This window comes from Leopardus geoffroyi, chromosome C3 (genome assembly GCF_018350155.1).
Source record: "Leopardus geoffroyi isolate Oge1 chromosome C3, O.geoffroyi_Oge1_pat1.0, whole genome shotgun sequence".
Classification (NCBI taxonomy): Eukaryota; Metazoa; Chordata; class Mammalia; order Carnivora; family Felidae; genus Leopardus; species Leopardus geoffroyi.
In genome coordinates this window covers 14,479,196-14,495,582 of record NC_059338.1, presented here as the reverse complement: position 1 = coordinate 14,495,582, position 16,387 = coordinate 14,479,196, and the positions used below count along the sequence as shown (strand labels likewise).

Here is a 16,387-nt window from a genome sequence, read left to right as displayed (position 1 = left end):
ACGTGTTCTTCTAGGAATTCATAGAGATATCTGGTAGTATCCTGAAGTTTTACAGCACCTGTAGGGAGGGGCCAAGGGCAGGCAGCCCCCAAATGGGGCACTTTGGCATGCAGGTTGTATCAGGCTGAAAACAATCAAGGCCCAAAAGACTGAGGAAGAAACTTTATTACCCTCTCCCCCACCATAACTGACTAAAAGAATTTAGATAGAGGAGTTGCTTCAGGAAGAGACCCATCACCATTGATAACTACACTATAATATGAACTGAGTATGACAGAAAGGGAGGAACCTAACAAGGCCTGTTGTATCAAAGTCCTCTCTATGTCCCATTGTTTCTGAATGGCCCAGCAAACATTTATTCTTCCAACATTTGTTCTTTTTCATCTTCTTGTGCATTATATTCCTTCTCATTTAAGTCCCAGATTCCTATCCCCCTTCTCCTTAGTTTACGATGACATATATACTCCTCTTGCTGGACCGTTTTTGGAATCTCACGTCTGTGTGGGTTCCCTGAACGTACAAAATTTAAGTTGATTTTCTCTTGTTAACTTGTCTCATGTCAATTTGATTCTTAGTCCAGGTAGAAGAATCTTGAATGACAAAGGAAAATTATTTTCTCCCCTACACACCCAATTTGAAAACACCCAGGTTACTAGAGAAAATTTTAAAAGGGAAAAATTAATTCATGTAAAAACCAAGATATATATTTATAGACATACACTCTGGCATTTAAATATAGTGAAAAATTGGAACTGGGGAGTTTAATTACTTTACATATAGGTTCTAGCCATATTGCACAAAGTAAAGTATAATAATGATCTGGTTGATCCACAGTCAAATAAATACACTGTGAAAATCTATCAGTATAGGTAATAGCAAATAGGCACTTGTCTTATTTTCTCTTCCTTTTGTATTAAGTGCATACTGTTTCTCCATTAAATATTTACAATTATTTTTTAAAATGTTGATTTACTTATTTTGGGTGGGGGGGGGGAGCAGAGGGGGTAGAGAGAGAGAGGGAGAGAGAGAGAGAGAAAATCCCAAGCAGGCTCTGCGCTGTCAGCACAGAGCCCAACGCCAGACCCAATCTCATGAACCGTGAGATCATCACCTGACCTGAGCTGAAATCAAGAGTCAGATGTTTAACTGACTAAGCCACCGAGGCACCTGTAAATATTTACAATTATTAAACTATTTAAAAGAAATTAGTTCAGGTAGTGACTAACTTTGCAGAAATACACACACACACGTACACATATGTCAAAATGTTTATCGACATGCAACATGGTAACATTTTTGTTGGATTTTGAGGTGTGGTCTTGGCCCCAATGCCAAGAAAAGCGAATTGTTTTGATCCTATCTATTTAAAAATTTTTTTTAAAATATATATTTTTGATAGAGAAAGGCAGCGTGAGCAGGGGAGGGGCAGAGAGAGAGGGAGACACGGAATCCAAAGCAGGCTCCACGCTCTGAGTTGTCGGCACGGAGCCTGGCACAGGGCTCGAACTCGTGAGAGCCGTGAGATCATGACCTGAGCTGAAGTTGGACACTTAACCGACTGAGTCACCCGGGTGCCCCTGATCATATCTATTTTTTAAAACTATTAGAAATTTTTAAAGGCTACAATAATATCAGAGAAGACACATCCTTTCGATACAAAATTAATGAATTCACTTTTTCAGCAGGCATTTATTAGTATCTACTACCGACTTGGCATAAGCGCCCAGAGGTGGTGACAATAAGGAGAGTAGGAAAGAAGAGATGGCAGATACAAAGGTCCTGGAATGTTCCCGTCCTATTATTGGAGGAGTTTACAGTCTGAATGGGGAGACTACGTCATGAGCACGTGAAATAATTAAGAACACTGGCGGCAATGGCAGGGTCTGCAACTTTATTAAATATTACTAGAGATTGTATTATTTAGTCCTAATGACAATTCTTTCTTTTTTTAAGTTTATTTATTTCTTTTGGGGGGGGGGAGGGGCACCCCCCTCCCATGGGGGGGGAGGGGCACCCCCCTCCCATGGGGGGGGAGGGGCACCCCCCTCCCATGGGGGGGGGGAGGGGCGATGCAGGACTGTCTCACAAACTGTGCCTGAGCCGAAATCCAGAGTCAGACACTTAACCAACCGAGCCAGACAGGTGCCCTGGTCCTTATAACAATTCTAAACATGTTGTGTTGCATATACCTTTCTTCCTTTGTAGGTAAATATTTGTACTTCAATGGAAAACTATACTTTCGGAGCATAGTCTTCTTGGCATCAGGTTCTGATTCTACAGGAGCTAGTTTACAATTCTATGTCCTAGGTACCCAAGCAATGGGAAATAATGCTTGTCTATAGAAATGCAAATGAATTGTCCCCAGGAAGGACAATCCTCCTTCCTGTGGAAAAGCCAGTTCTGCATCCATTTGCACATTTATGTCCCCATTCCTTACTCTTTATAAATTTGTGCTTCTCTGACTTCTCCCTTGAAGCCCTTATAAGATCTGCCTGGTTCCCTCGTTCACTCATGAGTTAAATAATATCTCAAACACACACTCTTTTTAATTTGTGAAAGAGTCACGATTTTATCTTTTTGTCCAAAATTATCCTTTAACATCTTTGATCCCTCCTGAGCACCGCCCCCAGCCCCTCTCCCCGCCCCCCCCCCCCCCACTCCAGCGAAAGACTGCAGTAAAACTGACCTTCTGGAAAGCATACACCAGACAGGCTCAGATATCAGGAATAGCTGAGAAGGAGGGGGAGGTACCATTCGGAAAATGGGAATAAAGTGGGAATCTGCATTCTGAGGCACAGCCCTTTTGTTGTCGAGTTGTGAAAACCAGCCCACGGACCATCTACTTCTGATCCTCTTGCTAAAACAGAATTATGCTAAGTGAAATAAGTCAGTCAGAGAAAGACAAATGCCACGTGATTTCACTCATACTTGTAATTTAAGAAACAAAACAAATGAACATATGGGAAGGGGCGGGGCAAGAGAGGAGGGAAGCAAACCACCAGAGGCTCTTAATGATAGAGAATAAACTGAGGGTTTATGGGAGGGAGGTGGGTGGAAGAGGGGCTAGATGGGTGATGGGTGCTAAAGAGGACACTTGTGATGAGCACTGGGTGTTGTACGTAAATGAGGAGTCAGTGAATTCTACTCCTGAAACCAATATTGCACTGTATGTTAACCAAAATTTAAATTAAAAAAAAAAAAAAAGTAACCAAAAAGCACCCCCCTCCCCACACCAAAAAAAAAAAAAAAACCCAAAAACAAACAATAACAACAACAAAACCCCCCAAAACATAAATAATCTTAGTTTAAGTAATTGCTGGTTAGGTTTCCTACACCTGTTGCTGAAAGTATTTTAAATGATACAGTTTGTTCGGGTCAGAGATTTAGGAGTAGCTCAGGACGTCTGGGGAGCAGTGTTTCAAGAAGGGACTACATAATATGAAGGAAAAAGAACACTGGGGTTGGATCATGGGCCATGTATATGCCACATATCCCCCATGGAGGCATCTGAATTTTATAGCTGATGTGGAGTTATCAAAGGTCATTTGGTAAGAGATTAGAATCCTGGGATGCTGGTAGGCAGTGGGGTTGGCCAGAGTTGAGACTGACGAGAGGGTTCGCAAAATCTAGAAACACATTGCCTCCCAGGTCTCCCTTCTGTTACGACTGAGAATAACACCACGGAACTTCTTTGTGTTAGTCTATCTCAGAGAGGAGGTGGGCAGGGATGGCAGGTGGTCCATGAAAAGTCCTGATTCTGGCATTAAAAAAACAAGCAAACAAAAACAAAAACAAAACAAATGAACAAACAAAAAACACCTATGCCAGATTTCATTACTTTCAGATACATTTAAAGCTCAAACTGAGCTAAAGAAAATTAGCCAGCAGTGTCTCTCTTAAGAAATACATTTTTAGAAACAATTAGAAGAAATACTGGAGGGTCTGACACATAGTAGCTGCTCACTGTGACTATTACCATTTCTCGCCTCCATTTACATTGTTCTCGCACTAATGCATGTAACCGGAGTCTTCCGATTGCTTGAAAATCATTCTCCGATGTCAGTATTGCCTTTAAACCTTTATCATTTTTTGTTTTTACACTAGTAAAACTTATTAGGAAGGCCTGTTTACAAACGTGGTGGAAAACAAACCTCAGGAACAACTCCTTTTAAACATTTCTCCTCATTGCTGGGCCCAAATTCCCTTTTGGGTATCTTTGCAGAAGAAATGGGAATTTTCATTTAACTCCTCTTCCCCACCCTCAGCAGAGTTACATACAGGAGAAGAGACAGACAAACATTCAAGGAGAATAAAGTTAAAGTTAATAAAGTCAGTACATTGAACCTGAAGACCTGAACCATAAGAAAACAAGCTGGTTGCATTTCAGTAATTCTATCAGGAATTGACTATCTGTTACAACACATTCAGAGATCTGGATTATTGATCAGTAAGATTACCCCATTTAGGCTTGTCCGCCCCCCTTTTCCTTCAGACAGGTGCAATGAAGTTGCTACAAATAACACTAAGTAAGGTCTACTCTGTTATTTGGTTGTCACTCTTAATGTAAAACATAGCGGTTACCTTTTAATTTGAAATCAATGAATGTCTCAAAGGCAACCTTGTTGCTTTGGTCTAAATGAGTCATTTGGTTTTGCAAAGCAGAACACTTGGTTTACTACTCAAGGTGATAGTTGGCGATTTTTGTTTTTTGTGGTGGTGTTTTGAAGAATGATAATACACTTTTCCATGAAAAGACCCTAAGTTCTTAAGAATAATGTTAAGATTTTTTGGTAAGGCGCTGCAAGGAAATTACCAATCAGCTATGTCTGTATATTTGTTTCCATTAACAGTATTTGGTTGCAGTGAAGAGAGGGGACAAATCAAAACCTGGTAACTTTCTAACTACTGACACCTTCAACATTAGAGATAAACAAATATGTCTTTAAGTGGAAGGGACGAAGGAATAATGTTGTTTTGTTTTGGATTACTAAGTATCGTCACCTAGTTATGATCTGAAACATGGTTTCCCATGTACTAATTCTGGAAGTTTTCCTATTAAATATTAGAAAAGCAGAGCTCAGAAAGAGAGTCTTTGTTTTGTTTTGCTTTTGAAATGGACCTCATCTGGTTTATCCCAACATCCCTTTAAATGGTGTGGTGGTAGGAAACCGGACATTTTATCTGAAGGGGAAAAAAAACAACAACGTAAAAAACCAGGAGAGAAAAAAAAAAAAAAAAAAGCAAAACCCAAAAAATCCCAGTGAAAACCACCTTGCCTGAAAGCTTGACTTTCGACCTGGGCTGACAGGGACGGAAGCAGGCAGTGTGAAACACAATAATATTAAAGAGAAAAGAGTAAGAACTTGTCTCTTCATTGTATGCATTTACAAATAGAGGCTTTTCAGAGAATTAGGCCTAGTTAAAGCTGCCCCCTGGATAAGATGTGTTCCCAAGCAGCCTCAGACAAGCTGCGGAGGAGAGACAAACAGATGTGACTATGGGCCCTGGCATTTGGCAAGAACACTCACTGTCAGTTAGAAAAATATAAGCCTGGACAGGGCATCAGCTGCACACAAATGAAGCAGGTCTGCAGTGTCACTGGAGGAGTCATCTGGTGGCAGAGAGAAGTACGGGGCTGGAAAGTCCCGCTCTCTGTGAGCTTCCTCTTCTAGATCCAAATTACCCTCTCCTCCCCTTTATTTGGTGTCAAGATGTCTCAACAGATTAAACTGAAGGAGCTAATGTCAGTGTCTCAGTCTTCTGTACCAAAATGCACATTCAGGGGCGCCTGGGTGGCGCAGTCGGTTAAGCGTCCGACTTCAGCCAGGTCACGATCTCGCACTCCGTGAGTTCGAGCCCCGCATCAGGCTCTGGGCTGATGGCTCAGAGCCTGGAGCCTGTTTCCGATTCTGTGTCTCCCTCTCTCTCTGCCCCTCCCCCGTTCATGCTCTGTCTCTCTCTGTCCCAAAAATAAATAAACGTTGAAAAAAAAAATTAAAAAAAAACAAAAAACAAAATGCACATTCAGTATCAACTACCCTGAAGCATAAGTACTTCTCATCTACGAAGACTGCATTATATCCTTGTGTTTAATGGTGTTTTCTTTCCAAGCCCCTTCCTGCACAGGAAGCTCCCTTTTTATTTGGTATTGTCCAGCACGCTCAACCACTTCTTGATTCTGCTGCCTTCTCTCTCTACGGCTTTGGTCATGTGACTTCACCTTGTGCCTCAAGCCCCTTTCCCAATCCTGACTTTAGCAAAGGATGGTTGATGTTTTAGAACGGTGCGCTGAACTTGGTACTTGTGCCCCAGTAACTGGGCCCTCCCTTTCTTCTGGACTTAACCTACTCATCACGAAATGTCCGGTATCTTAGTTCTTATGGATTTAGGTCATGCCTGGATCTCCCCAGATGCTCCAAGTCTGGCCCTGAAATGCAACCTGGTGACTGAGGCCATCTCTAAGGCTGCTGGCAGACCCTTGCCCAAACCTCAGCTGTGCCTGGCCCCCATCTCTGCTCACCGCTTACCTGCTGGGACCGTTCTTGACCCTGTGTCCAATAACCTCCGATCACCTGTTGTCTGAGATGCTGCCCCTTGGACAGTGATCTGGCCTGCCAGTGTCTCTTCCCCCACGTCAGAGGTCAAGTCCAGACCTACTTCTTCCCTGTCTGCTTTACCCTGCTACAATAACTAGTGGCTGGTGGCTGCCACGGAGCTAAGGTTACTCTGAGCTTCTGATGGGCCTGGGTGTGGTGCTGATGAGAAGCACTTCCCTCCCGTAGCTCCCAGCAGTGGTGGCAAGCGTGAGGGAGGGATGGCGGCGTCAGGAGGCTTCTGGGGGGCTCAGGGACCGGCTGCAATGCCCAGCCAGTCGAGGGCTGTTCTGACTCCCACAGCAGTGCTCCAGTGGCTCAGCTGCCATGAGGGAGGAGGTGGTGGGAAACTGCAGGTGGCCCAGAAACCCTCTGAGGCCGCCATTTTCCCTCTCGCCTCTAGGTCTCTCAAAGAGCCTACTTGTCGCCCTATTTGTGAATGTTGGAGGAGTATTTTACCAATCTTTGGCGTGTTACTTAATCCCTCTTTGCCTCATTTTCTTTACCTTCAAGAATTGTGATTAAACTAGTACTTACCTCAAAGGTGTGTCTGAAGATTTTACTTACAAATTATTTGTGCAAAACATTAGGCACAGTGCCTGCACAGACTAAGCCATCAATAACTGTTAGCTGCTACATTTATTATTATTATTTTCATCCCCGCTTTACAGATAAGAAGCCCAGGGCACAGAAAAGTTAAATAATTTACCCAGGATCACACAGTGAAGGGAGACTGATGAGAGGACTTCATGGTGTAATATAGCCAGATGTTCCTCAACAGATACCAAATAAAGGCATTATAAACTCATGACATTCAAACACTATCAATATGCTACAATGAGGATATAATTATTCATTTCTAATACACAAATAGGTTGTCTTGGTAGTTAGTAGAAAAGTTAAATTTTTCTTTAGGGTTTGATTCTGTTTGCTTTAAATGTGCCATAGCATGTAAGACTATGTACCCATGTTTCATTTCAAAACTCAATAAAAACCCAGGAGAGTCTTGCAAATCTGAAGCTCAGTGTATCAGATTTTCTCTTGGCTTGTACTTGGTATTTCCTTCTTCATAGAAATCTTACTTCCTCCTTGTGGTATGTTCTGTGCTTTATCTAAAGCCCCGAGGGTCTGCTATTCTAATGATATGGGTCCTGTGTGTATTAATAAATGCAACTTCCATATCCCTACACAGCTCCTTGAAAAGCTTCTTCTTGTACCTCTTGTATCATTCTAAACAAAGGGTACCTTTGTTTAAAAGATGTTGGTGACTGTCTTACACAACTCAGGTAGCTATGAGGACATTCTGAGGGTATGTGCATGAGGATATTCTCACACCTACAGGAAAGCTAAAACTTTTCATAGAGCAAACCATTCAGTACGGTTTCTAAAAATCTGGTTGGGATAACTGCTGTTACATCTGGGCTTTCATGGTGTTGGCATTATGCTTGCCATATTTGTCCAAGTCCTACAGATATTTTTAAGGAACTGCGAGTCAACCAAGGCCAGGTATATGTGCTAACACTAGAGCAATGGATTCTACCCACTTGGAAAAAACTTCCTTTCCATGTTTCCTAATTCCACCCATTTTTAAGGGTATGATTTTTCCCTTCAGAGTTCTCCCAGGGCCCTTAAACCTAGACGTGCTTTCTTATTTCTAAACTTTCCCTACTTCAGGATCCTTCCAAGAGCTTTTCCTCTATATCTCATACAAATCTCCGCTTGTCTCTGCTGTTACACTTATCATATGATGGCCTCAAATTGTTTTCGGATTAGAGGGAGTTGGCAGCTAAATATGCAGGGACAACCTGAGGCCAAGAAACAGGTGTAATTCACAGAACCTAACTTTGCTTCTGTCATACAGGAAAAGCACAATATTTACTGAACTAAAACAAATCAAACTACTGTAAAAACTTTTTCCTTAACACTTCACTTGGCAGTCAATCATGCATTTTTTTTTTGTGATAACACTTCCACTTTCTTGAAGTGTTACTTAAATTTACTCAAAAACATTCATTTGACAATGAACGAAACTTGACTATGAATCAGGTGTTCCACTAGATGCTAAAAAAAAACACCCAGAGTAAGGTGTCTTCTACCCTCAAGGGGCTCACATCTTAATGCAGGAAACACATGAACAAGAAATGACTATACAACGTATTAAGTCCACAGGGTTATGGTAGCAGACTACCTCTTTGGGGAAACTGAGGAAAATTCATTTCTCCTGAGTTCAAATTTGGATATCGTCTCTCCAAGCAGAATCTAAGATATTTGAGGCATCTTGGAGTATTCTTTTATTCTTCACACCATAGTACCTAGGAAATAGTAGGCACTTAGTAAATGGATATTGATTTCATTTACTCATTTCCTAGCTACAAGTATACATTTTTGGAATCTGTTTATCTTTGACAGTTAGTATAGAGTTTCAGCAATAAACTTATTCTAATTTCCTTAAAAAATGATACAACAAAGCTAGGGTTGACTCTTAGGAGGGATTAAAAGTTAACTCACAATACACATGATTCTTCCCTCTTTCTCTTTTTTAATTAAGTAGACTCCATGCCCAATGTGGAACTTGAACTCACAACCCTGAGATCAAGAGTCACATGCTCTACTGACTGAGCCAGCCATGTGTCCCCCCCACATGATTCTTTTGAAAATCTCCATTAAATGCAAGAAGATATGTGTCTATATGTAAAAAAATTGTCATGCTGATCCTGATAACATCTTGCATCTTATATAAAAGAACTGGGAATTCAGACTATAGATTCAGATACAATCCCACATTCTTTCTCTGATTATGATACTACACAGTGTTTCTTAAGATGTTATGGTTGTCATTTTTATATTAATAAACTATAGCATATTCCTACTATTCTTAAGTTTTTTGAGTGAAGCCCATGCATTACTCATTTTTGTATTGACTTCATCAAGTGCAATATGTAACACATGAATATGTTTGTTGAGTTGACTTCTTACTATATTCTCTGATTTGCTATTTCTGACTCTAAACCAGGCTTCAAATTCAGTTCTGAGGGAATATTCTGGACCAGACGTCCTGACTTTCTTTCTTTCACCAGCTTCAGGGAATGATAGAGTTAAAAGGGCAGGCTGGAATATATTTTGTTATTTTTTTTTTATTACTTTGAATACATGTTGGTTTCCTAAGTCTTAGAATTTATTACTGAATTACCAGGAACATCCAAACTTATTGAGTGCCAACTACATATGAGGTGTTATGCTAAATATTTTCACGTACTTTATCTACTTTAATCCTCACAAAAACCCATCATGGTCTGAGGCACCTGAGGTCCAGGGACACCGTTAGTTGTCAAAGATCACATAAACAGAAAATGAAGTCATTGTATTTGAACCAAGGCACGCATGCCTCAAAAGAATCATTTTTCCCCCCTACACCATACTACCTCAGTCAACTTAGTTTATTATACTGTATTTAATAAAGGTCTACTGAAAATGTAATGCATGCCATGCCCTATGCCATAAAACAGGATTGAGAAATAAAAAAGATATGGCTTTCATTTTCTAGGGGTTAAAGTCTACCGATCATGTGGGAAAATGATTTCAACTCAATATTCAAAGAGAATTCCAAAGCTAGGCCTAGGCCCCTAGGTGAGAGAAGGCATCTAAAGAATACAGGGGCCCTGAAGTGCACACACCTTAGGCCATCTTCGGGGCTCTGTAAGCAATTCAACAAGATGGGGAGCTAGAACATATGGAGGTGTGGGAGGTGATGACACATCCTTGCACACAACAAATTTGAATAAATTCAGTGAATCTGTCCATTCACAGTGATTTTAAATTCTCTAGGAAGAAAAAAAGAATGAAGTGGCCTGTTTGACCAAATTAATCAGTTTATTATCTAACGTGATAGGTGAATTCAGTGGAAAAACACCTGTCTGTAATTCTCTGTACCCCTAGCTTTGGACTGTTTTGCAGCCACAGTCAGAAAGTTACTGCTCTGATGCAGAGTTGGAGTCAAATGTAGATCCATTTCCAAGGTAGTTTTTGAAGTTGAGGGGCTCTGCTCATTCAATAGAGTTTACAATTTACTTGTGTGGTTGAGTTGGCAGCTCAAGACTGAGCTCTGCTTTGATGTTCTGGAAAGTGTGCCATGACTACTCGTTGAGAGGGGGCTTACAGGAATATCATGGTTCCTGGTGCTGTAAGTGACATTTGAGGAGTAGGACCACTAAAGAGCAAAGGAAGATGTGGTTTCCACTTTTACCCCCATATTGAGGAGCTAATAAAGACTGGATATTTTAAGAACGGGCCAGAATGTTTGAAGCTTCTGAGATATATGGAGCTATTACTACTTTGGAAGATGGCAGAGAGCATCACCATTTAATACAAACTTACTTGAATTTAGGTTACATTGTTGTTTATTTGTGGAATTCAATTGGGAATCTGTGACTCAGCTGAAATGGCACCTCCTTTATGCAGCCTTATCTGACTGCATTGCCAGAATGATCTCTCACTCTTTGGAGAAAATAATGTTTTCTATTTTAAGCTACAGCTATATATCTATATGAACCAACTCAACTTAGACGGTATGTTCCTTGAATGCAGTGGGGCCCACATCTGATTTATATTTTTAAGTAAATTTCCCTTAGCACTTACAAGCCTTGCCAACATCAGGCATTTATTTAAATCATTATTGAATAAACTTTAACAAGGCATGCCAGAGTTTTGATAGTAACTTGTTTTTATGATAATCAATATTTTTATTGAAGTTCCAATTTCTCTAATAAATAAATGCTTACTTACGGGAATAGAAAAACCACAAAATTACACAGTCCCTATCTTGGGCTTCGGGATATAAATATGTGAAAAATCAAGCCCGTACGTGTAAGTCAGCTTTTTAAAGCACGGGCAGGCACCTTGATATAAAAGTGTTTCTGTTTTTACATAATTTTACATTTTGCTTAAGTTGCTAAGTGTAACTTTATGAAAAGAATGCTTTGGGTTCCTTCTCTTCCATGATAGTTTTTGACAGATGAATGAACAATGTGGAAATAAAAGTTTTACACACTTGTTAGCAAATGTTTACTGGACGGTGAAATATACTGTAATAGCTAGGTAAGGTACCAGGAGGCTTGTGCTGACTGCATGTACGTGAATATTCAATAATCAAGAGAAAGAGTACTTCAGGATTCGCCTAATTCAATTCAATTCAATTCATTTCAGTTCAATTCAATTCAATTCAATTCAATGCAATTGAAATCCTGTACTTGAAAAGTTGGGAGTGCATTAGCTTATATTCAGGATGAGTTATGCCATCAAGATCTTTGACCTTTCTCATTTTGGTAATTCAGGTCTACTATCTTTAAATGCCAATGGGAACATACCATAACAAAAATTAACTTCAAAAGAGAGCACTTTGTCAGTCCCCTGGCATTTGGCCTATGAAAAGTTATTTGACCCGTTTCCTCACGTGTAAAATGCGGATACCAACAATATCTACTTAACAGGGTAATTTTGGAAATTAAATGAGATAAAATAAACGCTTTGTTAACACTCAGGGAATCTTAGCTATTACGGTAGTTAACTGTAAAAATGATGGGCAATTTGTTTTCTCCAATTTTAGGTAGTATGCTTTAAATTCTCTGTCTTTGGTCCTTATTACCCATATTATCCACTTATCACTAGAGGCAATATAGCACAGTGGTTAAGAGTGTGGGATTCGGGAGTCAAAAGAGATGAAGTTCGGTTGCTGCTTTCCCATTTAACAACCTGGGTGAACCTGGGTGGGTTACTTAATATTTATGCCTTGCCTTTCCCATCTGAAAAAAAGGAGGTAATAATAGAACCAACCTCAAAGAGTTGATATGAGGGCCAAATGAGTGTGCGGCTCACAGTATGTTCTCAGTAAGTCTTAACTACAATTTCCCACAGACAAAGGGAATTTGTATATGGCGACCTGAACACTGTATTAATTCTGCACCTTTCCTCCCCCAGTCATAAACCTAAAGAAGTAGAGAAACTCCATGGACCAGAACATATTTAAATAGGGAAATATAATAGATTTATCATTAGCTAATAAGGTCTAAATATATTCTATAAACAAACATACAAATGTGTCATTTATGCTAATACAACAGAACACAGAATATCAAATCATAGGTTGTCAAGCTGATTTCCCACAGTACTTTGTATCCTTTGCATGGGTCTTAAATTCTACTGCAGACAGGGCATAGTTTATTTGAGGAACTAAAACAAGTCCACTGCAGCTGCTAAATAGTGTTCAAGGTGGGGAGTATTTGGAGATGAGGCTGGAATAGTGAGAGTGGTAGAACAAGAAAAGCCTTGCAAGTCACGCTTCGGACTTGATCCTAAAGGCAATGGGAAGCCATCAGGAATCTGCGCGTGTGTGTGTTTCCATCTATTTATTTGTGTGTGCATGTTTTTTTTTTTTTTATGCTTTTATTGAGAAATAATTGACATACATAATTATATTAGTTTGAGGTATACAGCATGATAGTAGCTTCAGCTAACATCCAACTTTTCATGGTTACAATAAAAAGAAAACAAAAAAAAAGAAAAAAGGAAAAAACTTTTCTCTTTGTGATGAGAATTCTTAGGATTTACTCTCTTAACAGCTTTCCTATATGTCATACAGCTGTGTTAGCTGTGGTCATCATGTTGTACATTCTATCCCTAGGACTTAATTATCTTATAATTGGAAGTTTGTTATCTTTTGACCACCTTCCCCACCCTCTGCCTTTGGTAATATAAGTCTGATCTCTTTCCCTATGAGTTTTCTTGTCTTGTCTGTCTTTCTTTCTTTCTTTCTTTCTTTCTTTCTTTCTTTCTTTTTCTTCCTTCCTTCCTTCCTTCCTTTTAATTTCACATTTAAGTGAGACCATACAGTATTTTTTGTCTGACTTACTTCAATTAGCATAATGGCTTTAAGGTCCATCCATCTTGGCAGGACTTGCTCTCTCCTTTCCCCCATGACTACATAATCCATTGTGCATACAGATGCACAATTATTTATCCATTCACTCATTGATGGGCATTTAGTTTGCTTCCATGTCTTTGCTATTATAAATAATGCTTCTACAAACAGGGCAGAGGATGCAGGTATCTTTTTGAGTTACTGTTTTTGTTTCTTTTGGATATATTCCCAGAAGTGAAGTTGTGAGATTATATGGTTAATTCTGTTTTTAATTTTTTGAAGATCTTCCACACTGTTTTCCATAGTTGCTGCACCAATTAAAAACCTATGAACAGTGCACAAGGAGTCATTAATAATTTTTAAGTACACACAAACAGATTTGGGTTTTCCAATGTCATTCTGGCTACGTTATGAGAATGAATGAAGGGGACAAGAGTGAAAGAATACAAGGAATAATGGATGGTGTCCAGGGTTTCCTGACTAGGATGTAAGATCCTGGAATGCAGAGATTGTATCCAGTATGTGGGTTCCAAACACATCATCTAGACCAGTGCCTTTTATACATTTGGTAAAAAAAACTCCTTAAAGATGTGTGGAAGTAATGCATGAAACCACATTTTTTTAAAGAAACATGGACAATACTATACTAAAAGACTAGAAAAGCATGACCTGCTAAATGGATCTGCTAGAGAAATGCAGCCCTGACCACTTACCACTTCAATCACTTATTTGCCACTTAAAAATATGTATGTTATGAAGAAGTCCTGGAATCCTGTAATTCTAAGATAAAAGTCATAATCAGGATATTCTAGAAATATGGTGGCAGGAACCCTATTTTTTTGAATTTACATAATAACATGTAGTATAACTATAACCCCTGACAACAAGACAGCTTCCAGAAAACAATTAGAAATCATTTCAGAAATGAAACTAGAACACAGGAGTGAATAAATAGGATGGAGGAGAATAGGAGAAAGTAATGAGAAATAGAAAATGCAAAGCATAAAAACATTGGCAATAAGAGAAGAGATAAAACGTTTCAGGTAAGTGATAACTACAGAAGATAGGCAAAGAAAATCCAATATATATGTAAGAGACATACATGCTTTAAAAAAGCAGTCTCAATATTAAAATGGAACAAAAGAAGCTAATTATACATCGGTGTATCTATACTTACAAACTATTTCAAGTGACTTTAAAAAACAGGAATTGACTACATATTCCTAGTGAAATATATACTAAGTACAAAACAAACAGAAAAAAGAATAAATTTAAACTCTCCTTACAGAGTATTTTGTTTGGTGGTCATGATGATATGGTGATTTTGAGACTGCTATATGTGTAGGAGGAGATAGATAAAATGAAGACAGCTGACCCTTGAATAACATGGGTTTGAACTGCACGGGTCCACTTATACGGGATTTTTTCCCAATAAACACAGTACAGTATTATAAATGTATTTTTCTCTGCCTTATGATTTTCTCAACATTTTTTCTTTAGCTTACACTATTATAGGAATACGGTATATATGATACATGGAGCATACAAAGTATGTGTGAAGCGACTGTTTTCTGTCATCACTAAGGCTTCTGGTCAAGAGTAGACTGTAAGTAGTTAAGTTTTGGGGAGTCAAAACTTATTAAAGAATTTTTGGCTGCACAGGGTGTTGGTTCCCCTAACCTCCTCACATGGTTCAGGGCTCAAATGTAATTATTATGGTGTTATTGAGAGGTAGTATTTTCAATGTTGAAAAACAAGATTAAAACCAGTGATGGAAAGTACAAAAATACTGAAGTCTTGAATTTTACCCGGGACTATCAGTATGAGGCAATATGTTTTCTTAAAAATTTTATTTATTTATTTATTTATTTTACTCCTAACTTATTTCATTGAAAAGGGCTAGAAATAATAATACCTCTAACATCCAGACTGTAGTTTCTGAATCTATTTCTGTTCTTAAAGAATTGGCTGATTCTTGGTGTAGGCCAGAAAAGGTCCAAGGTAGCCTTGAAAACGTAAACGCAGCAGACGGCAAAAAAGCAAAGACTAGTAGAAAGGAAACAGACTCAGGAACTAGGATAAAGAATCTTCCATTGCTCAAAGATGGGCCAATTTTAACATCAATTAGGATAATAACTAATGAATTGAAACACATCAAATGTGCTTAAACAAATGAGTTAAAAACAAAACAGAACAAAGTTTCACTGGTCACTTTTAGAAAATGTAAGGAACCAATTAATTTTGAAAACTAATAACTAAAGGGAAGAGATCAAGTATTTATCTTGCATTTCCTGCATGATCTGTGCCTCAAAGTAATCAAGTAGTTGAAGGGGGGGGGGCGGGGAGGCGATTTTTAACAGAAGTAATCGAACCAATAAGCAAAAGTAAAATGACAGAATTAACATCTCACCATTCTGTAACCCTTAATGAATGGATCTGGGATCACTGTGGCTAATCAATCACAGAAAGAGACATGGAGTGAGAGAAGTTCTGAAACAGTCTTGTCCCAAACAAAACAAAACACACAAACAGAACAACCTGAATATAATCAATTCTCTAGATTTAAATGTCAATTACAGGAAACACAAGGGACAAGAATATGTGCAATGACACAATGTGGATGAAATCAACAACAGTCCTCAGAGGAGGCGAACTTTGCAGAACAAACTGATTTCTGCAATGAAAAACTTTCAAGGAAAAAACAAATGCTGAGGGAGGGGATATTTATAAATCAAAGGGAACGTCAGAGATATGTACCAACCAGTTACAAGAGATAGACCTCATTTTGATCCAAGTTTACACAATGTATAGGATAAAAGATTATAAAACAATTGGGGAAATGTGAATATCAACTGTGTATCTTCATATACATTAAGAAATT

The 16,387-nt window shown here is 38.9% G+C and overlaps 1 protein-coding gene across 3 annotated transcripts in view; it reads right to left on the bottom strand.

Annotated features, from left to right (window-relative positions):
* GPATCH2 (G-patch domain containing 2) overlaps positions 1 to 16,387 on the bottom strand; it is a 179,183-nt gene that overhangs the window by 16,760 nt on the left and 146,036 nt on the right. The window contains exon 9 of one of the 3 annotated variants that reach the window (XM_045455752.1): positions 8,742 to 8,905. The exons of the other annotated variants lie outside the window; for them this stretch is intronic. Within the exon in view, the coding sequence (XP_045311708.1) occupies positions 8,821 to 8,905 (85 nt within the window). The 3' untranslated portion in view covers positions 8,742 to 8,820. Of the gene's footprint in view, positions 1 to 8,741; positions 8,906 to 16,387 lie in introns of those variants that run through there. 3 annotated transcript variants of the gene reach the window in all.